This window comes from Cebus imitator, unplaced genomic scaffold (assembly GCF_001604975.1).
Source record: "Cebus imitator isolate Cc_AM_T3 unplaced genomic scaffold, Cebus_imitator-1.0 Scaffold32, whole genome shotgun sequence".
Lineage (NCBI taxonomy): Eukaryota > Metazoa > Chordata > Mammalia > Primates > Cebidae > Cebus > Cebus imitator.
Genome location: NW_016107347.1, coordinates 3,194,518 through 3,217,353, shown reverse-complemented (window position 1 = coordinate 3,217,353; position 22,836 = coordinate 3,194,518). Strand labels below are relative to the sequence as shown.

Here is a 22,836-nt window from a genome sequence, read left to right as displayed (position 1 = left end):
GGGTTTCACCATGTTGACCAGGATGGTCTCGATCTCTTGACCTTGTGATCCACCCGCCTCGGCCTCCCAAAGTGCTGGGATTACAGGCTTGAGCCACCGCGCCCGGCCCGCTAAGATAATTTCTAATGAAAAAAGAACAATAGAAGAAAGGGGAGTGAATTTTTTCTCAAAGGTCACAAACCATGAATGAATGAATGAATGAATGAATGAATGAATACACAAATAGGAGCAAAGGAAAGGAGTCAACACTGAGTTTGTTGCTTTGCTGATACCACCGAGTGTTCAGAAAAGGTACCATAGGGATGCTAACTAACCATACCTGGGTGTAGGACAGAGAGTGCCCAGATTTTGAAAGCAGCAAGGCCCAGGGTGAATTCCCAAAGGCCTCCCCACACTAGATCTCCTCAGCTGTAAAGTAGAAATCATAATGCCTACCACAAAAGATTGTTTTGAGGTTTGAATAAAATTGAGTCTTTTTATACTGGTTGACATGGAATACACTCTCAAAGGGTTTTCTTCTTCTTTTAATGAGTTAGGTCAACATCAAGGTATTCACACTGTCTGAATCAACTGGGTGAGCACTGGGCATGTGGTGAGTTTTTGCTGTTTAAAAGCAAAGAGAGATGGAGGGAGGAAAAAAATTTTATCAGTGATCACCTAAACAGATTTTCTATGCGAGCCAGATATTTTTTGAAGGTTCTTTTGTTTTGAAGAATCTTGAATAGTCCTTTCTTAAATAAAGATAATGGGGTACCTAATACCTAATCAGCACTATATGTATAGAGTCATCATATATCTAAAAACAGGTCTAATTTCAAATATTCTGTTGTAGTGTTTCTACAAAACATCAACACCTCAGTTTTTATAGTTCTTTTTGTATGGCCTCAAGTTGTACCTGGAACCCAAGTTTTACAGATGAAGTGTCCTGATTTTTTTATTTAGAAAATATGGTCACTGTAACTATGGGTTAATGAAAAGGAACTCTCAACCCCCAGCACAAATTCCTCTGCAAATTTTTCTCAGGTCCTGAGATTCAGATTGACTGGTGTTTATTTTACTTAATCTAACACTTGCCTGGCCCTGGTTCTGTGCCAGGCACTGGTGCAAGAGCTCTATCAATAGGTACTCACAGTCAGGAGTAGTGGCTCACACCTGTAATCCGAGCACTCTGGGAGGCTGAGACAGGTGGATCACTGGAGGTCAGGTGTTCAAGACCAGCCTGGCCAACATGGTAAAACCCTGTCTCTACTAAAAATACAAAATTAGCCAGGCATGGTGGAATGTGCCTATAATCCCAGTTACTCGGAAAGCTGAGGCAGGAGAATTGCTTGAATCCAGGAGGCGGACATTGTGCCATTGCACTCCAGCCTGGGTGACAGAGCAAGACTCCATCTCAGAAAAAAAAAAAAAAAAAGGTACTCACTGAATCCTAAAAACATATTAAACAGATTTTATTTCTAAGCCTATTTTGCAGAAGAGAAAACTGAGTCAAGCACACCTCTAAACTGACAGGTGAGACACTAACCTCTGTGGTCTCCAAATCATGGAATGTTAGAGCTGAAAAGGGCCTCAGAGAGCAAGCGCCCAGCACAGGAAGAAAAAGCCAGAACAGAAACAAAAAAAGGAAAACAAGGAGCAAACAAAGGGGTCACAAAGAAACACAACCAGGAGCACCTTAGGTGACAGTGGCAATGATGCATCAGACTAAGACTGGCAATTCCACCCACAGAGGAGATACCAGAAGGGTGAGTCAGAAGGGACTGGTGAGGACTTCAGCACCAGTGAGCCTACAGGGAGGGGCCCCTCAGCTCATGCCCATGCGGACATGTGGAAACAGGAGCCCACCATTCCCAGGGCTTCTAATTTTTCAAGAAAATCCAGATATTCACATGTGTAAAAATTCCTGTTCTTACAAGTTGGCAACTAATTCAAATCTGAGCTTAGGGGTAACCCCCAGCCAGGAGAGCCCCATGAGAATGAGGACAAAGCTTTTCCTGTTTTTTGCTGTACCCCCATATGTCCGGCATATGGACGTTCAATAAACATCTGTTGAATGAATTAATTAAAATGATTAAAATACAACTTAAATGTAGTTCAAAAGATAAGGCTTCCTGACAGAATAGCAAAATTTGTCAGTCATACCAAACCCTGTGCTTTGTGAGATCCCAAATTGCTGGCTGAAGAACCAGGACTTGGTAGGGAGAGGTGGAGAAAGAAGTTTAAGCGGAGCTGAAAATAAGATGGCTATGGGGCCCTCACATACAACCAAAACACTGCGTTCGGCCCCACGCTCTGCCTCACCACCAAAGCAGGATGGGAGGACCTGTGGCTCTCCGTTCCCAACTCCACAGCTGTTTCTTTTAAGATGTTCCTTCCCAAGTTTAAATAGGTTTTACCTACTAAGCGTTATAGGATGCAGAGCATCACAACAGATAAACTTGTACCTACTCATGGATGTCAACCCCAATCAAACTTAACAGCTTGTCTGTTGTTTGAGGAGATTCACTGATGCCATTTCTTTTCTTTTTCTTTTTTCTTTCTCTCTTTCTCTCCCTCCCTTCCCTCCTTCCCTCCCTCCCTCCCTTCCTTCCTTTTTTCTTTTTGGAGACAGGGTCTCACTCTGTCACTGAGGTTGGTGTGCAGTAGTGCAATCATGGCTGACTGCAGCTTCAACCTCCTGGCCTCAAGTGATCCTCCTGCCTCAGCCTCCCAAGTAGCTGGAACTGCAGTTGCCTGTCACCACGCCCAGCTAATTTTTATATTTCCTGTAGAGACAAGATCTCATTATGTTGCCCAGGCTGATCTCAAACCCGTGGGCTCAAGTGATCCTCCTGCCTGGGCCTCCTGAAGTGCTGGGATTACAGGCATGAGCCACTGTGCTCAGCCAATGTCATACCTTAGAGACAAGCTAATCACTCAATTTTGAGTTTGTTCTTAGAAACAAACAATGTAATTTTAAGATACTTCTCTCTCTCTCCAAAATATTTTAAGGCTCACATTGCCTGTAGTTTTTAGCAGTTAACGTAGAAATTCATTTGACAAAAAAAAAAAAAAAGAAAAATTCCCCTAAAAGTTTCAGTACCTGAATATATAGATGTTGGTATTTCCCTCTGAATATATGACGTCATAATGGTGATTCAGTTAAAGCCTCTTGCAAGCCCAGAGACGGTAGGGTCTTGGGACATTTTTGTTCCCAAGTGAGCAGACGGGTTTCTCCTCCGGATATGGGCCACTGAGCACGGCCTTGGTCCTCCCACCCCGCTGCATTTCATCTTCACATCACAGCATGCTTTCAGTTAATGCGTACTTGCAGTATCAGGGTGTATAGCAATCTGGGAAGCAACATCTCTATCTATACACCCTTATGTGCATTTATAGCATTGAGGGGCAGCCAATCTCCTAAGATGGCGAGGTTAGTAATTACATCAAATAATCTGTCCTATTAAGGCCATAAATATTCTCATATTCGTCCCAATTTTGGGAGCAGAAAATGTGCTTACCAGGCATGGGGGATAATAAAGAGGAGTAACACTGTTTTGTTTAACTCAAGCAAGTTTCATACGGTTGTGTCACTTGCCTAGCGCTTAGTGAGTCCAATCCACAGAACCCTAGGCCAGCTCTCCCCCAGTCATAATATTTAATAGGAGCAGCAATGCTAACGTTCACTGCAGGCTTACTATGTGACAAACACTTGTTTCAAGAACTGTTTGTATACTAACTCATTGAATCCTCAACAATGAGATAGTTCTTACCATTTATTTATTTGTTCATCAAAGGTTTATGGAGTCCTGCCTATCGGCAGGCAGGACACAGCAATGAACCAAACAGACAAAATCCCAGCCCTCTCGGAGTCTATTTTTCAGTAGAGGGAAGAACACAATAAATGAAAAGATAAAGCTCTTTTATGTTGCATGTATTAAGTGCTATAGAGAAAAACAAAGCAGAGTATGCGGGCTGAGGAGTACTGTTAAGGAGAGGAGCTGCAAGGCGTAGCAGGTGGCCCTAAGTTGGTATCTGAGCAGAGCCCAGAAAAGCAGGGGAGTGAGCCAAAGAATATCTGGGGCAAGAGTGAGAAATGAGTTATTTCTTGAGAACATGCCTATCAAAATAAGTTGGTTCCCTCTGCTGGACCCTTGGCTGATAGAAAAGATCACAGAGTCAGAAGCACCAGGCTACAGATGAGGAAATGGACTGAGAGAGTCAGCTGACCACAGTCACTTAGCTAGCAAGGGGTGGGGCTGGTGTGCAGACCAGAGCCTGTCCTGCTGGCCAGAACACCCGATGCCTTGGCTGGTGCCATTCCTCTTTCTTCCTGGTCGATTCCACCCTTAGGCAGTCCTAGTTAGTGACTTCTCTATTTCCTTACGGCAGAGATTTACTGATTTCAGCCACACTACCACGGCTTCCCTGCCCCCATCTACTTCATACTGAAACTGCAGCCACCTGTCTCCCAACGGTCATAAGTCCCTGGTGCCCAAGGCCAGAACTTCCCAGACCTTGCCCTCAGTTGTCAATCTGCCTCCTCCTCCAGTCCATCGAGAATGAGGACGTTGGTTTTCTAAATCGTCTTTCTACACTTTCCTTCTAATATTATGCTAAAATAGTTTCCTTTTTAATTCTTGTTCTTGCACTTATCCTCCTTCTCCTTTCTTAAGATGTTTCCCTTTGGACCTGTGCAATCCAACACAGTAGCTATCAGCCACAAGTGGCTAGTGAGCGCCTAAAATGTGGTTAATACAAACTGAGATGTGTTCTGAGATAAAAGACACACCGGACTCTGAAGGCCTGGCATTAAAAAGTGGAACACAAAATCTCTCATTAACATGTTTCGTATTAACTATTAGTTGGTGCAAAAGTAACTGCTGTGTTTGCCACTAAAAAAGCAAAAACAACTTTTGCACCAGCCTAATATATGTTGAAAATATGATGGCTATATCAGGTTAGCTAAAATATATTATTAATTTGTAACTATTAATTAATTACATGTTTCATGTTATATTTCTATTTGAAAGCACTTCTTTAGCCTGTCCTTCCCAGACACTCAGGTCCCACCATGCTCAAAGGCCACATTTGCCTTTGACTATTCTCATCACAGGATACAGCTGAGGTCCACAGCATGCTTTGGGGAATCAGTTTATTACTAGATCGATTAAGACTGTAAGTTTTTTTAAATCCAAAGTCTGATTCAAGGTATTTCAATACACTATTGATAATTTCACTAGAATTCCTTGAAAATCCTTGTGATTTTCTAGGTACTCAGTTCATTGCTGGAAAACTCTACTGCAAGTAGTTTATGATGGCACAGCCTTATTACTTTCTTATTACACTGATTCTTATTTTCTGAATGTGTATGTTAAACCTCAATTTTCTTCTAGTTCTTAACTGGCATATGAAGAAAATGTCCAAGAAACTACAGACCGGTGAGCCCAATGGAAATTCAGGCACCAATCTCAACAGACATTTTGGGGAACACTGTAGAGTAAGCAAAGGTCACCAGAAACTATAAAGTAACCAGAAAGCATTTTCCTTGGAGGCTGGTGGGTGGGCATTGAGGAACTCCAAAGAGGAACTGCTAAAATGTTTTTCCCTCCTTTTCTAGGGATAGTCTCTGTATCTTACAGACATGCTTTATATTTAAACCCGCACTTGTCTGAGAAGAGGGAAACTGTTGCATCCTAGTTTCACTTACAACTCTGAGATGAGAGGTGAGATTTGTCATGGCTGAATTTAAGGGACTGTGTCCTTAAGTAAAAGCTTCTTCTGGTCACCCCTCAAGTAAAGCTTCAGAAAGGCTTAGGCATTTGTGAAGAAACAGCATGAGAAGAAACCAAAAGACAGTAAACTTACACAAAGAAGGTCTGATTTATGTAGAAAAAGTTTCTACTTTTAAACAGAGAAATCAATACCTACCCTCAAAGCCTGTGTTTCCTAAAGAAATGTTAGAGTGACAAGGAGGTCAATAAAATAAATTCTTCAATCTGGTTCTTAAAAAGAGATTCTAAGCCTCTTTTAAAACTTCTGAAAGATGCTCACAGCAACAAATACAATGAGTGAAACTTGATTAGATTTGGGTTCTTCACAAAAGACATTCTTGTGATAATTGGGGAAATTCAAATATGGGTAAAAGTTAGGTGATTTAAAGGATTAGTGTTAATTTTTATAGATATTATAATGTTATTGGGATTATGCAAAAGTTTCTAGGAGTGAAATGTGGGTATCTAGAATGTAAATATGATAAAATGTTAATAATAAATATGTCAATAAATTCCCATTGCAAATTCTATGTCCCAAAGAAGCCCCTTGCACCATTACAAATTACGATATTAAATACAATTTTGCATGACTGGTAATTGCGTTGACCTATATAACTTCACTTGTTTTAGCAGAATTTCCCTGGACAACGTACACATGTCATAAGTAAGAAATCACTAGTACTCAACTTCAAAAAGTTGCTTGGAGCATCTCAGGCTGGGGATATAACAAGGCATACAAGGGAATGGGTTTTGATTAAGACAGAATCAAAGTTCAAGTTCACTCTGCCACTTACTAGCTGCGTGAACTTAGACACATTACTAAACCCACCTAAGCTTTGTTGTCCTATTAAATGTTCCCTATGTAATAATATTAGTGTGAAAATTAAATAAAAACATCTCAAATCTGAAGCACAGCTCCTGACACAGAGCATGTGCTTACTTCCTAGCAGCTATTATTTACACTCTGTTATAACACTGGCCTAGTTTTCCTACAGGAGCACACAACACTATTTTAACTTGGATTATCTTTGCTAAATTAAGAAAAAAAAGAAGACTGTCTAAATCTTGACTGCAGCAAAGCACATGAACAAGTCTCACATGTGAGATAATTTCAAATGAAGAAATGTTTGACAAATACATTGTCATCTAATACCCAGATTTAACAATCTGTGCTACTAAAAAAACCAGACCAGTGTAAGGAAATTTTTTTTTAAATGATACATGACTTGACTCCTGCATATAAGGAACCCAAATCTAGTTATGAAGATAGTCGGCAATAAAGGATCCGTGAAATGTCAATGACAGAATAAGACAGACTCTGTTAATAATAAAATAGTTCCTACCTTTTTAATTTTTAATTTTTATTTTTGTTCTGTTACCCAGGCTGAAGTGCAATGGTGTAATCACGGATCACTGCAGCGTCAAACTCCCAAACTCAAGCAATTCCCAGGCTCACCTAGCCTCCCAAGTAGCTGGGACTACAGGTGTGCACCACCACACCTGGCTAATTTTTTGTAGAGATGGGGTATATTAGTTCATTCTTGCACTGCTAATAATGACATACCCGAGACTGGATAATTTATAAAGGAAAGAGGTTCAATGGACTTATAGTTCCACATGGCCAGGGAGGCCTCACAATTATGGCAGAAGGCAAAAAAGAAGCAAAGTCACATCTTACATGGTGGCAGGCAAGAGACAGCATGTGCAGGGGAACTCCCCTTTATAAAACCATCAGATCTTGTGAGACTTATTCACTACCACAAGAACAGTATGGGGGAAACAACCCTCATGATCCAATTATCTCTACCTGGCCCTGCCCTTGACACACAGGGATTATTACAATTCAAGGTGAAATTTGGGTGGGGACACATCCAAACCATATCATTCCACCCTGGCCCCTCCCAAATCTCATGTCCTCACATTTTAAAACACAATAATGCCCTTCCAACATGCCCTCAAAATCTTAACTTATTCCAGCATTAATCCAAAAATCTAAATCCAAAGTGTCATCTGAGATAAGGCAAGTTCCTTCCACCTATGAGCCTATAAAATCAAAAGCAAGTTAGTTACTTCCTAGATACAATGGAGGTCCAGGCACTGAGTAAATACATCCATTCCAAATGGGAGAAACTGCCCAAAACAAAAGGGCTACAGGCCCCATGAAGTCCGAAATCCAATACGGCAGTCATCAAATCTTAAAGTTCCAAAATGATCTCCTTTGACTCCATGTCTCACATTCAGGTGATGCAAGAGGTGGGCTCCCATGACCTTGGGCAGCTTCACCCCTGTGGCTTTGAAGGGTACAGCTATCCTCCTGGCTGCTTTCATGGGCTGTCATTACGTGTCTGTGTCTTTTCCGGGTGCACGGTGCAAGCCATCAACGGATCTACCATTTTGGGGTCTGGTGGATGATGACCCTCTTCTCACAGCTCCACTAGGCAGTGCCCCAGTGGGGACTCTGTGTGGGGGCTCCAACTCCACATTTCCTTCCACACTGCCCTAGCAGAGGTTCTCCATGAGGGCCCCACTCCTGCAGCAAACTTTTGCCTGGACAGCCAGGCATTTCCATACATCCTCTGAAATCTAGGCAGAGGTTCCCAAACCTCAATTCTTGACTTCTATGCACCCACAGGCCCAACACCATGTGTAAGCCACCAAGGTTTGGGGCTTACACCCTCTAAAACAACAGCCTGAGTGGTATGTTGGCCCCTTTTAGTCATGGCTAGAGCTAAAACAGCTGGGATGCAGAGCACTATGTTTGGAGGCTGCATAGAGCAGGGCGGCCCTGGGCCCAGCCCATGAAACTATTTTTTTCCTTCCCAAGCCTCCAGGCCTGTAATAGGAGGGGCTGCCATAAAGGTTTCTGATATGCCCTAGAGACATTTCCCCATTGTCTTGGTGATTAACATTTGGTTTCTCATTACTTATGCAAATTTCTACAGCTGGCTTGAATTTCTCCTCAGAAAATAGGTTTTTCTTTTCTATCACAATATCAGCCTGCAAATTTTCTGAACGTTTATGCCCTGCTTCCCTTTTAAACATAAGTTCCAATTCCAAATCATATCTTTGTGAACATATAAAACTGAATGCTTTTAACAGCACCCAAGCCACCCCTGAATGTCTGGCTACTTAGAAATTTCTTCCACCACATGTCCTAAATCATTTCTCTCAAATTCAAAGTTCCACAGATTGGGCACAGACAAAATGCTGCCAGTCTCTTTACTAAAAATAGTAAGAGTCATCTTTATTCCAGTTTCCAACAAATTCTTCAACTCTATTTGAGATGAGCAGCATTTGGTCAAAGCCATTCAACAAGTCTCTAGGATGTTGCAAACTTTCCCGCATCTTCCTGTCTTCCACTGAGTCCTCCAAACTGTTCTAATCCCTGCCTGTTACCCAGTTCCAAAGTTGCTTCCACATTTTCAGGTATCTTTGCAGCAGCACCCCACTACCCAGTACCAATTTACTGTATTAGTCCATTCTCATGCTGCTAATAAAGACATACCCAAGACTGGGTAATTTATAAAGGAAAGAGGTTGAATGAACTCACAGTTCCATGTGGCCAGGGAGGCCTCCTAATCATGTGAGGGAGACCTCACAATTATGGCAGAAGACAAAGAAGAAGCAAGGCATGTCTTACGTGGCAGCAGGCAAGAGAGAGCTTGTGCAGGGGATCCCCCATTTATAAAGCCATCAAATCTTATGAGACCTATTCATTATCTGAGAACAGTATGGGGGAAACTGCCCTCATGATTCAATTATCTCTACCTGGCCCTGCCCTTAACATATGGAGATTATTACAATTCAAGGTGAGATTTGGGTGGGGACACAGAGCCAAACCATATCATGGAGTTTCAACATGTTGCTCAGGATGGTCTCAAACTCCTGGGCTTAAGATATCTGCCTGCCTCAGCCTCTCAGTGCTAGGATTACAGGCTTGTGCCACCATACTCAGCCCAGTTCATGTTTTTGAGCTCTTACTACTTGCCCAGCACTACCCAGGCCCTATCCACATTTCATTCCACTGACGCAAGCCCACATCAAATCCTGCCAGCTCCACCTTTAAAACACATCCAGGCATCTCTCATCCCCAATACTTACCTTCCTGCATTGCCCCTGCAGCCTAGCCAATCTCCCTGCTCTTCATTTTCTCTCCTCTACATACTGTTCATTCAGCAGCCAGAATAATTCTTTTAAACACCCAAGTCATCATAATTTCACTCCTGTTCAAAATCTTTCAAAACTTTCCATTCACTGAAAGCAAAAAGGCCACAATCTTTAAAAGGCCCTTCAAAACTTCATCTACAGGATCCAATCCCAACTACTTTTATAACTTCATTGTCTACCACTCTCTGCCACAATGGTCTCCTTAAAGTTTCTTAAATGCTTGAAGCCTATCTCAGGGTCCTGACTAGTATACCTGGAATACCACTCCCCCAGATAGCCTTGTGGCCTAGCTCTCACTTCCTTAAGTGTATGGTCAACTGTCACCCTATTAAACAGACCCTCCCTGACCACACCATGCAATACTAACAAGAATAGAGTAGCTGAATTAGCTATCATATCGTCACCCTACGGGGGACTATGCAGCTGTGAAAAAGAATGAGGTGATCTCTATGAAGTGATAGGGAATGATTTTGCAGATGTACGGTTAAATGACAAAAATGACATACAAAAAATAGAGTGTTACCTTGTTTAAGAAGGGCAGTTAGAAAGAAAAAGAATCCAAGTAACTTTTGAATATAGTATTGCATACATCTTCACTGGGATACACAGATTTTCCTTGACTTATTATGGAAGTATATCCCAAAAAACTCATTGTAGAGTTGAAAAATCTTAGGTTGAACCATTGTTAAGCTGGATACTATCTATAATGAAAAACAAAAAGAACTGTAAACAAATCTGTAACTGTAACTAGTAAGTTTGTAGTGGGTAATATATTGGTATAGCAACTGTAAAATGAGTTGGGGTTTAATGTAGATTAGGGAAATCTACTGACGCTATTAAGAACAGAATTCTCACTGTGGGAGTAAGGAGATACAAATATGGAACAGCAGAAGAGGCAGAAGAACTGAACGGCAAGATTATAAGTGTTAGAAGTATCACCGTGAACTCCTGACTTTGTAAAAACTCTATTTCTTAAATTTGAAAACTGAAAGAGCTGAGGAGCAATGACTCTGGTACCCATGAGCACACCTAGCACCCAGAACTTGATGTCTACATACCTTCTCTCACTAAAAGAAACCAGGAAACGTAATGATTTGAAGGCTGGGGCAGGAAAATGAGTCCAGAACATCCCTCTGTGCCAGAAAATAAGAAAGTGTTTAAAATCAAACAGTAATGCAGCAAAAGGACTCTGAAGCTTGAAGGGGCTCCCACTTGTCAAATGTGGGGTCGCTGAGCACCAAAAAGGATGACAGGAATGCCATCTTTAAAAAGAATCCATGAGTCCACACAACCTTCGAAAATAAAAGAAAAAAGGGAGGATGTGTGTACAAAAGCTATTCATTACTGAAGAATATAAACTAATCCATACAGAAAAACAGAATAGAAAATTGCTGGGTGGCTCATGCCTGTAATCCCGACATTCTGGGAAACTGGCTCAGAAGGATTGTTTGAGCCCAGGAGTTTAAGACCAGCCTGGGCAACATGGTGAAATCCGGTCTCTAAAAAAATGCAAAAAAATTAGCTGGGCGTGGCAGTATGTCCCTGTAGTCCCAGCTACCTGGAAACAGGTGGGAGGATTGCTTGAGTCTGGGAGATCAAGGTTGCAGTGAGCCATAATTGTTTCACTGTACTCTAGTCTGGGCAGCAGAGTGAGACTCTATCTCAACAGAAAAGAAAAGAGAGAAGAAAATGAAAGAAAGAAGGGAAGAAGAAAAAAGGGAGGAAGGGAGGAAAAGGGAGGAAGGGAGGGAGGGAGAGAGAGAGGAAGGGAGGGAGAGAAAGAAAATTACCATTTGAAAATATTTTAGTGGCTGGGCATGGTGGCTCAGGCCTGTAATCCCAGCACTTTGGTAGGCCAAGGAGGGAGGATCACTTGAGCCCAGGAGTTTACAACCAGCCTGGGGCCGGGCACGGTGGCTCACGCCTATAATCCCAGCACTTTGGGAGGCCGAGGCGGGTGGATCATGAGGTCAAGAGATCGAGACAATCCTGGTCAAATAGTGAAACTCCATCTCTACTAAAAATACAAAAATTAGCTGGGCATGGTGATGCGCACCTATAGTCCCAGCTACTCAGGAAGTTGAGGCAGGAGAATTGCCTGAACCCAGGAGGCGGAGGTTGCGGTAAGCCGAGATCGCACCACTGCACTCCAGCCTAGGTAACAAGACCGAAACTCCATCTCAAAAAAAAAAAAAAAAAGGCCGGGCGCGGTGGCTCAAGCCTGTAATCCCAGCACTTTGGGAGGCCAAGGCGGGTGGATCACGAGGTCAAGAGATCGAGACCATCCTGGTCAACATGGTGAAACCCCGTCTCTACTAAAAATACAAAATATTAGCTGGGCATGGTGGTGCGTGCCTGTAATCCCAGCTACTCAGGAGGTTGAGGCAGGAGAATTGCCTGAACCCGGGAGGCGGAGGTTGCAGTGAGCCGAGATCGCGCCATTGCACTCCAGCCTGGGTAACATGAGTGAAACTCTGTCTCAAAAAAAAGACCAGCCTGGGCAACATAGGGAAACCTTGTTTCTACAAAAAATAAAAGAAGAATTAGCCCAGCATGGGCATGTACCTGTAGTCCTGGCTACTCAGAAGGCTGACGCAGGAGGACTGCTTGAGCCTCAGAGGTCAAGGCTGGAGTGAGCTGTGATCGCACTCCTGTACTCCAGCCTGGGTGACATAGTGAGACGCTGTCTCAAAAAATAAAATAAAATATTTTAGTGATATTGGATTCTGGGAAGAATCACCATAGGATACTAAAACCATTGAATGAACAATGGCTGGAGAACAGGATATTCGCTAAACTTCAAAACATCACTTACTACATCATTTATTACTTACAAAGGGAAAATCGTGTCTCTACAATGGAGAAATCTGGTAAACTTTACTTTAACCAAATAGTCAAAGTTAACATCTCTAATAATGCGACAAACAGACCATGTCTGCTTCCTGACGCGACACACTGGAAGGACCCAACATAACTATGAAGTATTCCTGCTTCATAGTTACAACTAGAATCTTATCATGAGGAAACATGCAGGCAATCCACATCCAAGGGACATTCTGTAAAGCAACCAGCTCAGAGGCTTTAAAAATGATGATGTCATAAAGTACCAAAAAAAAAAAAAAAAAAAAAAAAAAAAAAAAAAAAAAAAAAAAAAAAAAAAACACCCAACAGTTTTAGGTTAAAAGGGATTAAAGAGGCATGATTACCAAATGAAGTACGTGGTACAGGACTGGCTTCTGGGTTTTCTACCAGAAAACAGTATTGTATCAATGCCATATATCCAGACTATAATGATTCTGTGACTTGCTGGAGAAAGCTCTTGTTCTCATGAGACATATACTCAAGAATTAGAGGTGAGGTGTCATGAGGTCTGAAACTCTCAAATGGTTTAGCAAAAATAAGAGATGTGTGTGTACAAAGAAAACTAATGTGACAGTTAACTTGTGATTCAAGGAGAAAGTATGCAAATGTTCCCTACACTAATTTCACGACTGTCGTAAAGATTTTACATATTCTAAAATTTTTAAAAAAATGAATTGAAATATTAACAACTTCCATTCCTACTTCTTTGCTTTGCTCATCTCTACACTAGTAAGTGTTTACTTTATCACCATCCGGCATCCACGTTTTCACTCATTTACGTACTGCCTCTCTCCCTCAGTATAAGGTGAGCTTCACAAAGGCAGGGAACTGTGCGTATCTTGCTGTATCCCCCATCCATTGTTCAGTGCTTAACATATAATTGACACTCAGTCAATAGTCACTGAATGACTTATGTTCCTAGTAATTCTATTAAGTGGGTTTATTATTATCCTTTCCCTCAGGTTGAGTGGTGTTCTCTTCAAAAGTGAAGGTACTGAAGTGAACAGAAGTTAGGGAACTCACAAAAGTTCATGACTTAGGTGAGGAGTGGGGCCAGGACCCAAAGGCAGGCATCTGATGATGAACAGTATCAGCTGTTAATTACTGTGTCTGCAGCTTCCCCATTGAGGCAGGCTTAGGCCCCCAAAAATAAATACATGCTCGCTGAATGAAATGACTTCTGAATGAATACATGAATTAGGTGAGAGAGACACCTAGGAAGGGACAGATAGTTCAAATAATCTTCTATTGGAGGTGGAGCTTGGGCAAACTGGGTTTGCAGTGGAAGGGAGAACACAGGTATAGGCAGCAGTGACCCAAGGTGCCAGGAAATGAGGGACCAGCTTGCCTGGAGGAGTTACCCATTCATTCAACTAATCCCTGTGTGTATCTCTTCTTCCTTTCCCCAGCCACCAGCACACGAACTCCCCGAAGCTCTTTGGACCCTGTGATGGTAGTCCACCCTGGCCTCCTGGCCTCCCTGTCTCCAGTTCCTCCTGACTGCACCGTTCCTCTTTGTTGCTGACAGATTATTCTTTGCCGGTTCATGGTTCTGATCCTGTAAGGCCCAGGAACACAGAAGAGAATTCAGACTCCCAAAGGGGACACTTAGCATTCTTTTCCCACATTGTCACATGTCCACACACCACCAGTCCTTGAAGGCCTGGTTCAAATATCCTTCCTCCCAGGAAGACTTCACAACAAAAAGGCACTTGATTTCACAAAAGAGACTGCCTTCTTCTCCCCTCTGTACTCCCACAGCTCAGACATCTCCTTTTTTTTGAGACAGGTTATATTCTGACCCAGGCTAGAGTTCAGTGGTGCAATCACAGCTCACTGGATCCTCTGCCTCTGGGACTCAGGTGGTTCTCCTATCTCAGCGTTCGGAGCTGAGCTGGAACTACTGGTATGCACCACCACACTCAGCTAATTTTTATATATATATATTTTTTTTTTTTTTTTTGAGACAGAGTTTCGCTCTTGTTACGCAGGCTGGAGTGCAATGGCGCGATCTCGGCTCACCGCAACCTCCGCCTCCTGGGTTCAAGCAATTCTCCTGCCTCAGCCTCCCGAGTAGCTGGGACTACAGGCGTGCACCACCATGCCCAGCTAATTTTTGTATTTTTAGTAGAGACGGGGTTTCACCATGTTGACCAGGATGGTCTCGATCTCTTGACCTCGTGATCCACCCGCCTCGGCCTCCCAAAGTGCTGGGATTACAAGCGTGAGCCACCGCGCCTGGCCAATTTTTATATTTTTTATAGAGTTGATCTTTCACCATGTTGGCCCCGCTGGTCTCCAATTCCTGGCAAGTAAGTGATCTGCCCGCCTCAGTCTTCCAAAGTGTTGGGAATACAGGTGTGAACTACCACGCCCAGCCTAGGCCTCTCTTACATCACTCACTTCTTTACGTGATCATGCAGGTAGTTTCGAGCCTATCTCAGCCCCTCCCCTTTCGCTGTCATCCACAGATGGACTTCCCCGGCTGGCAGTGGACGCTGAGCAAATGGATGGACGGCCTGGAAGGCTGGCAGTGGGGTGCAGGGGCCCGCCATGGGAACCCCTCAAGTACAGGTGATCTCGCTGGGAGGTCACTGCTGTACGCCCCGAGGTTCGGCTACGGCCTGACTGGGGCCAGTGTGTGGAGGGTGGAGGACAGCAGGGAGGCAAACACGGGGAGAAAGGGACCTATATCCTGGGGTGGTTGTGACGACTTGGCTGACACACGGTGAGGACGGGCACAGCGCTGACACTAACTTTTAGGCTTTGAGGGGAGGAGAAAAGAGCAGGAGTCGCACCACTTAGGAATCCCAACGTGATGCCGCTGCCTACCGGCCCCTCCTCCCCGCTCCTGGCTGTGGGCGACTCTGAAAAGCTCCCTCCGGGGTGACCGCACCGCGCCGCGCCGGCACCGGGCCTCGCTCTCGGGCAGGTGGGAGCCGCGCCCGCACCCCGTCCCGGGGCGTCCACGCTGGGAAGAAGTTTGCCGTCCGGCGGAGCGCTAGGCGACGCCCCTGGGGAGGCGGGGAAGGAACTGGGTCCCGCGGGGTGAGCGGGGCCCCTGGAGGCCGCGCTAGAGCGGCCAGCGGGCCGGGATCCGTCCTTCCCTGAGGCCAGAGTTCCCTGCTGACTCCCAGAGGGACACCGGCGATGGAATCACAACTTTCTCTTCCCGAAAAGGCCCCCGCGGCTGAGCCGTTCCCGGCCCACGGCGACCCGCCCCACCCCGCCCCGGACCCGCTGCCGCCTCGGGCCCGGCGCGTCCACCCAGCCCGGACGCTGCCCGGTCCCCGCCGGCCGCGGAGGCTCCACTCACCGAAGCAGAGCAGCAGGCAGACCACGCCGAGGACCCCCGGGGCCCGCCCCGCGTCGCTTCCTGCAGCCATGGCTGGTCGGGCGGGCATCTGCGCCAGGGCCCGGCCGCGCGCAGCGCCAAGTTCAAGCACCGCCCACGCGGGCGGCCAGAAGTAGGACTCCGCCGGGGCCGCCCCGGCCCTGACCCCGCCCCTCGCGCCCGCAGCCGGCCTCTGCGGTGCAGCGCTCGCCTACGGCTTCCACTCCCCACGCGCGCTCCGGGGCCCGGCTCCGCGCGCCTCCTTCCCGTGTCCCCGAGGCGCCGTGCAGTCCCCCACCTCGGTCCCTCCCGTCATTCCGCCGCCATTCCATACGCGATTTTAAGGAAGAAACTCTTTGATTGAAAGTGGCTTGCGTTTTAAAACCCTGGTTTCTCTGCCTTCCTCCCGCGCTTCCCCTTAGCGTTTGGGGCGTGCTGGAGGCCGCTCCGTGGCCAGACGGGGCTGTCGCTGCCAGAAAGCCGCTGGAGGAGGCAGGGGAACGGGCGGGGTCCACCCGAGGCCCCTCATGTCTTCAGCGCTGTGCGATCCCGCATCAGACGGACTTTTTGAACCACTTTTCCTCACATGACAAGGAAAGGGAGCATTTTAGACACCTGTTGGTAGGCGTAGGGTTACCAGGTGCACGCCTCCCCCAATATACTCCCTTATCCCCGGAGCTGGGATTTCCAGCTTTTGGTTTCTCCCTTCTCAGATTCCTCTTTTTCTCTCTTCCCCCATCTCACCAGTGGGCTTTCCCTCGGGCTGAGATGTCAGATCCACATCTCCCTCACTGCCCAGCCTCCCCACATCCAACCAACCCACGCTGCGGCAATCACTCATCACTCTCCCTCCTCTTCATCAGCCTGGATTGAGCTTGCCCTCCACTCATGTCCCTGAATCCCAGACCAAATGACTATTCCCAGAACCAGCTCTCACACCAGCCTCTCTGTCTGTCCCCTTTCTTGCAGACAGAAGCACCAGCGTTGCCCTGCCCAGCTGAGGGAGTACACGGAACTCTTAGTTATTATATGAGCAGGAATCCATTTCCATGAACAGAATCCCTGCTGCGCAAATAACCACCAACACGTGGTGCAGGTTGTGAAACTGAGTAGGTATGGGCTTTCTTGCTGATTCATCTCCATTATCCCCAGGTGGGTACTCAAAGTCACTCAAGACACTTAAACCATACTGCAAAGAGTCATTAATTATTTCTTAAGTTAGCCATAAAATCGTAAAAGGTATCTTTATCAATGAAACTTCTGGGGCCCCTGTCCTCTACCACAAACCTGCTATCTCGAAATATTCCCCACCATCTATAGATATGGGAACTCAAGGCAGGTGTAGTGTGTAACAAAATACCAGGAAATCAAGTGTTCTCCTCTGCCCTGGGCTGGTAGGAACTCTGGCCAACTTAGAAAGGAAGGATAGGGTCAGATCTTTAGACATTGGGGAGCCAATGTCTAAAAAAACAGAAAGGTTTTGAGCTGGGAAGTGATACAACAAACATCAATTGAGCAGGCCCTGTGTGAAGTGCATTACTTGGATTAATCTTAGTGCTGTCTTTTTGCAAATGAGGAAACTGACGCTTGGAGAAGGTAAGTTACTAAGGGCACACAGTAAAGGACAAAACTTGGAGTCCCGCTGAGGTCATGTCCAATGCCTCTACTCTTACCCCTTCATACAGGAGCAGGAGAGGATAACGGGGCTTGTGGACTGCCAGCAAGAGCTGCTAACCCCCTTAAGAGCAGGGCTGAGGAACGAACAGCCCAGTCCCCTGGGGCTGGGGAAGCCCCTTGCCTCCAGTTCATGGTCTCCAGGTTTTGGGTGAGGAATAATTCATTAGGCTTTCTTGGGCTGGACTCTCCTTTGACCGAGAAGTAGTGCCTGGTCTTTCACTAGGAGAAATGCTGTCCATCAAGCACTTTAAGAAGCACTCATATGCCTGGTTGAGTTAATTTTGTGAATCAAATGCAGCGCAGGAATGCTGGACCTGCAATGCATTAGGCAGGGAGCCAAATTTACATACTGAGAACGTCCCAGCAAAAGGAGGGGTGGATGTGTTTTTCATGCTGTGACCAGTGTTGCAAGATCCAGTTTTATCTTCTTGTCACTGTAGATAATGTAAAAGTATGAGATGTATAATGTAAAAGGATGAGAAAGTAAGAAAGGAGGTATGCTTAAGAGGCCGGGGCTGCTTTTCCTAGCATGCCACTCTTGGGTGTCCCGACTCTTGTTTCTGCCAAACCCTTGGAATTAGTTACTCCCATAAAGCTTAGGAATCACAGAATATAGTGAGCAAAACACTGCCCCAATCCTGCATAAATGCAAATTGTCATTTTCATTGCACGCCTCATGGGGTAACATACATTCACTTCATTTATATAAATACTGGGTGGATTTGCACAAAGGGCATAGAAGGGTAATCTTATTCTATAATACTCTATTTTCCTTTTTAAAATGTTCCCTGGCAAAAAGAGAACATTTGAAAAAAAAATAGGAAAAATCATACATGAGACGTAACATGGAACCATTGGGTACCCAAGAGAGAAGCAGTCACATTTTCAACTCCTGGCCAAGCCAGCAACTGCAAGGAGTTGATAAGGGTGCAGCCATGGATGCTGAGGAGCAGAGAAAAGCACACAGGAAAGCCTTTGAGTCTTTGACTCAGAAAAAGAAGAAGAAAAAAAGGAAGTGGCTCCCTCTGCTTCTTACCATCTAGTTCCTTTTGCATGTTCTATGAATTTTAAAGAATTACAGATGGGTTCTGACTAATCCCATATCACTGCTATGACTTTAATCTAATATTCTTCTCAATTTGCATGTAAACCCCTCCCAACACTGGAAGAGGGAACAGAGACTGACATGCTGTGCAGTCTCACTGAACTAGAATGCACAACTCCTGCTCTTATCTCCATTATGGGAGATGCCTGCTGCATTTCACGGCCAGGGCAGCACTTCCTAATTGGGAAAGGATGGCATGGACTTTCTGCAGAGGCCCTAGAAATGGCTATCCTGTGTTCCTGCTCTCCTTCTCATCGGGCTTCTACCCCCATCCCCCAACAAAAACGCTACAGGTTATAAGATCTACATTTCGAACCTGCCTTTCAGGCGCCAGGTGTGTTTTGTGTGGCACAACTCTAGGGGCAACATAGCCTTGACCCTCGTGGTGAAGGTGTCTATTTACTAGGATACATTTCAGCAGATGGCAGTGAAGTGTCTTGCGGAAGAGGTGTTTTTATCATTTGAAGGTTATGGGGTGTAATAATAAGGACTGCAATTCACAGACCTTGAGCCTAGCAGGGCAATGGGAAGGGCAGAACTGTTGGCCCCACGGCGCAGTTCCACAGACGAAGGGGTTAGTAAGGAGGAAGGGTAGAAGACTGCAGTAAGCGTAAACAGCCGTATTTTCAACATAATTTACTACAGGTCTCTGAAGTGTATATAAAATGTTTTAGTGCAACATCTTACAAATAGTTTTCCTTTAAAAAACAAAAACAAATCAACAGCTCTCTACATCATGCATGGGTAGTTTTCTTACCCCATCTTTTTTTTTTTTTTCTTCAATAATTAACGCAGAGAAACCATTGTTTGAAAAGAATATGAAAACTTGCTACAGAAACACCCGGTGAAAGAGGGTGTGGTCATATTCATGTCTTGGAATGCGCCTAGCACAGTGTAGTTTTTCATAAATGCAACATTGTAGACATAGATGAATCGAGAGTATTCAGCATTTTCCTCTCCGTCTTCGAAGACAGAGGCTCCGGCAGACAATGCGCAGTGAGGCCTCACAGCCACTGGAGGGCACCATTACCACTCATCTGACATCGCATTTCCATAGAAATGGCCAAAGAAAGAAGGTCCTAGGGTTCTTCATGGGAAGCTGGAAAAGCTCAACCTTTGAGGCTATCCCCCAGCCCAATACAAAATACAAAGAAAAAGCAGTTATTAAAATACTGGCTTGGGTTTCTTTTTTCCTTTCAAATTTCCCTTCAATTGCTTTACATATTTAATAATTGCGTGCAGCACCTACTTCTCTATCGCTGTGAACAGATTCAAACTGAAATCTTGGTTACACATCCCCGTCCGTGCCAGCCTGCTGGCATCCTTCCATTTCGACAGAGGAAATGCCAGTCGTCTTCCCTCATTGACTCAGCCTGTAAATGAGGAGTCAGCAACTTCCCACTGAAAGCCCACATCCCTGAAATAAAGAAACAGGGCAAAAGACCTTCTTTCTTCACAACTGCGCCGCTCCTGTACCTCTAATGTGTTGAATGCAGCATAATAAATGAGAATCAGCATGTCAGGCAAGAGCAGGATTAAGGTGGTGTGCCTGCACACTGTCTCACAGGAGGGTATTGGTATATTTGGGAGAGAAAAGGCAGGTCTGTGTGTCTGTCAGAAAATGGCTGAGCAATCGCTGCTGGGCTCCCTCAGCTGGGCCTCAGCAAAATATCTGCCAAGGAGCCTGAGCCACCTGCACATCCGCAGACCCTTGAAGGATCAGCACCCACAGGGCCTGGGGAATCCCACAGCCTCCCCTGCAGTCTGCTTGTACTCAGAACAGGGCTTTGCTGGAATCTCTTATCAGACTTTGTTCCAGAATCCCTGACGACTTTTTCCAAATTGTGACCCCTCTTGGGACTCAGGATGCAAGTCCCCAGAGTAAGGGAGATGGCACGCTTGGCCAGAAAAATATGGAAAGCAAGGGCATAAGAACATCTTCATAAAGTGAGAAAAAGGAAATATTTGCAACTGATGATGCCCCAAGAGGGACATGCATCTGGCCCAACAATGTAAAACAACAGGGAATGCCAGCCATCATGGGGCTCAAGGAGCATTAAAATAAAAAGCCACCATAACAATGAACAACCAAACAACCTAGAACCACAAAAGAGATTGAGAAAGGGAAGGGAAAACCCCACAGACAATGACTGTAATCAGTCTGCCAGACTAGGTAAACACAAAGGAAGACAAAGGGCTGCCTCTGGACCACCCCCAGGATGATATTATAGCAGTGAGAGGCAGGGAGAGAAAAAATGAATAAGGAAGACAACAGTATCCTTAGGGAAAATCTAATCAGAAGGAAGAAGAAAAATCTAGTCTTCACACCTCCAGGGAGGTAGATATTTCTCTGCACTCTCCAACACCAAGCCCCGGAGGCCCCCTTCCCACCCCTCACTGTTCCATCAGTGTCGACCAGCCCAGAGCCCTCCATCAGGTGTCCGCCGTTGCTGCTTCGGCCCTGTGCTCAGCTCAGGGGCCCCCTTTCAAGTTCACTGGACACTTTAAGAGTTTGCCAAAGCACCTGAAGACAAAAGCCCAGCTGCTCACAGTTATCAGTTAGAGGCCACCCTTGCAGCTCAGGGCAAGTCAGCAGCCAGCCTTTCTCCCTTCCTTCTCTAGTCACTGGCTTTGACGAATCTGCAAGTCAGTACCTGCTAAAAGCAACCCCCCCCCCGCCCACTTTGATTTGGAAAGTGTGTGCCGTTTGGAGCTTCTGACCCATTCTCCAAGACAGTTTTCTTATATTTTGGCAAGGATGGGATGAAGCCTTTTTTGCCTCCCTGACTGGCCAGGCACCATCTACTCCTATTGGGGTTATGCAGGATTTCTCTTGTACATACACAGTTCTGTGAAGCAAAAGTCAATGCTTTCATCTTGGCTACAGACTGGTCCCAGCAGCTCCAGCTGAGGGAAAAGACAAGATACAAATTTTGCCCACACTACACACAATTTTCAAGTCTTAAGAAAGTAAAAAATGTTTGGGTATATTTTGATCCATGGGTGGCATTTTCAAATGTGCAAAAACAAACGGTCTTGGAAGAGATTCCTTGTCACTAGAAAGTTCGTCCTTCCTTTTGCTGTCAGTTGTACCTAAGAGAAATTCGTCCACATTAAGGGATCCAAAAAGGGTAAACCAAAGGGATTTAGAAAGAGTACATTACAAAGAAGAAGCAGCCCTGTAACACCTATCTGAGAATACTAGATAAATCCGTGAGTAGATGTGGCACCTGGAGCTACTCACTACATTACTAAAAACAGAAACGAGAAACCTTAACGGCAGGTCACAACATTTGCGCGCAAATAGCTAACCACCCGAGACTGCCACTGAGAGGCAGTCTGTCTCTGTGACTGATTGGGAGCTCGGAACACTTTTCAAGTCTGACAGCTTTCCACACGGGCACCCCAGAGTTTGGGTGCTGTCAGCTGTCCAATCACAGAGCAAGGGAGAGCCTCAGCTCCTCCGTAGCCGACATCTGCTTGGGCGTCCCCCACTTAATCTATGGCCCCTGGGTGGATACTGAGTACAGGGGGCTCCAGGCAAGTGGGGGAGTAGTTGAGGTGCGGCTCTTTGATCCACAGTAGGGGCACCCCGTTCTTCCCATCGGAGTTCTTGCTGGAGTTCCGGCTCTTGAAACGCACGAGCAGGATGGTGATGATGAGGATGCCAAAGATGGGGAAAGGGTAGAAGAAGACGAAGTAGAAGAGTGCGTCGTTGGAACAGATGACGGACTGCAGGGTGGGACCTGAAAAGGACAGTGAGGGAGACAAGACGTTGAGTGAGGGTTTGACCTGAGAACCTGGACTGCTCACATCTCCTCCTGGAGACCTCGCCTGACCCAGTGTAAGCTCGTCGGTGACATGCCCACACCGCCTGTCTTTCCCCTGCTAACCACTAATGGTGGGAGACGACCCTTATGTTCTTTTTCTCACAACAG

General features: G+C 45.5%; 2 protein-coding genes across 7 annotated transcripts in view; both read right to left on the bottom strand.

Annotated features, from left to right (window-relative positions):
• Nucleotides 1-16,249, bottom strand: part of CD58 (CD58 molecule) — a 57,723-nt gene extending 41,474 nt beyond the window's left edge. For 2 of the 3 annotated variants that reach the window (XM_017524191.2, XM_017524193.2), the window contains exon 1: nt 16,099-16,249. In XM_017524191.2, coding sequence (XP_017379680.1) covers nt 16,099-16,186 — 88 coding nt within the window. In that variant the 5' untranslated portion in view covers nt 16,187-16,249. Of the gene's footprint in view, nt 1-10,443; nt 10,636-16,098 lie in introns of those variants that run through there. The other variant, XM_017524192.2, reaches the window with a different exon arrangement.
• A 3,270-nt stretch (nt 16,250-19,519) lies between these two features.
• Nucleotides 19,520-22,836, bottom strand: part of IGSF3 (immunoglobulin superfamily member 3) — a 95,433-nt gene continuing 92,116 nt past the window's right edge. For all 4 annotated transcript variants that reach the window (XM_017524188.2, XM_017524190.2, XM_017524189.2 and 1 more), the window contains one exon: nt 19,520-22,644. In XM_017524188.2, the coding sequence (XP_017379677.1) occupies nt 22,394-22,644 (251 nt within the window). In that variant the 3' untranslated portion in view covers nt 19,520-22,393. The remainder of the gene's footprint in view (nt 22,645-22,836) is intronic.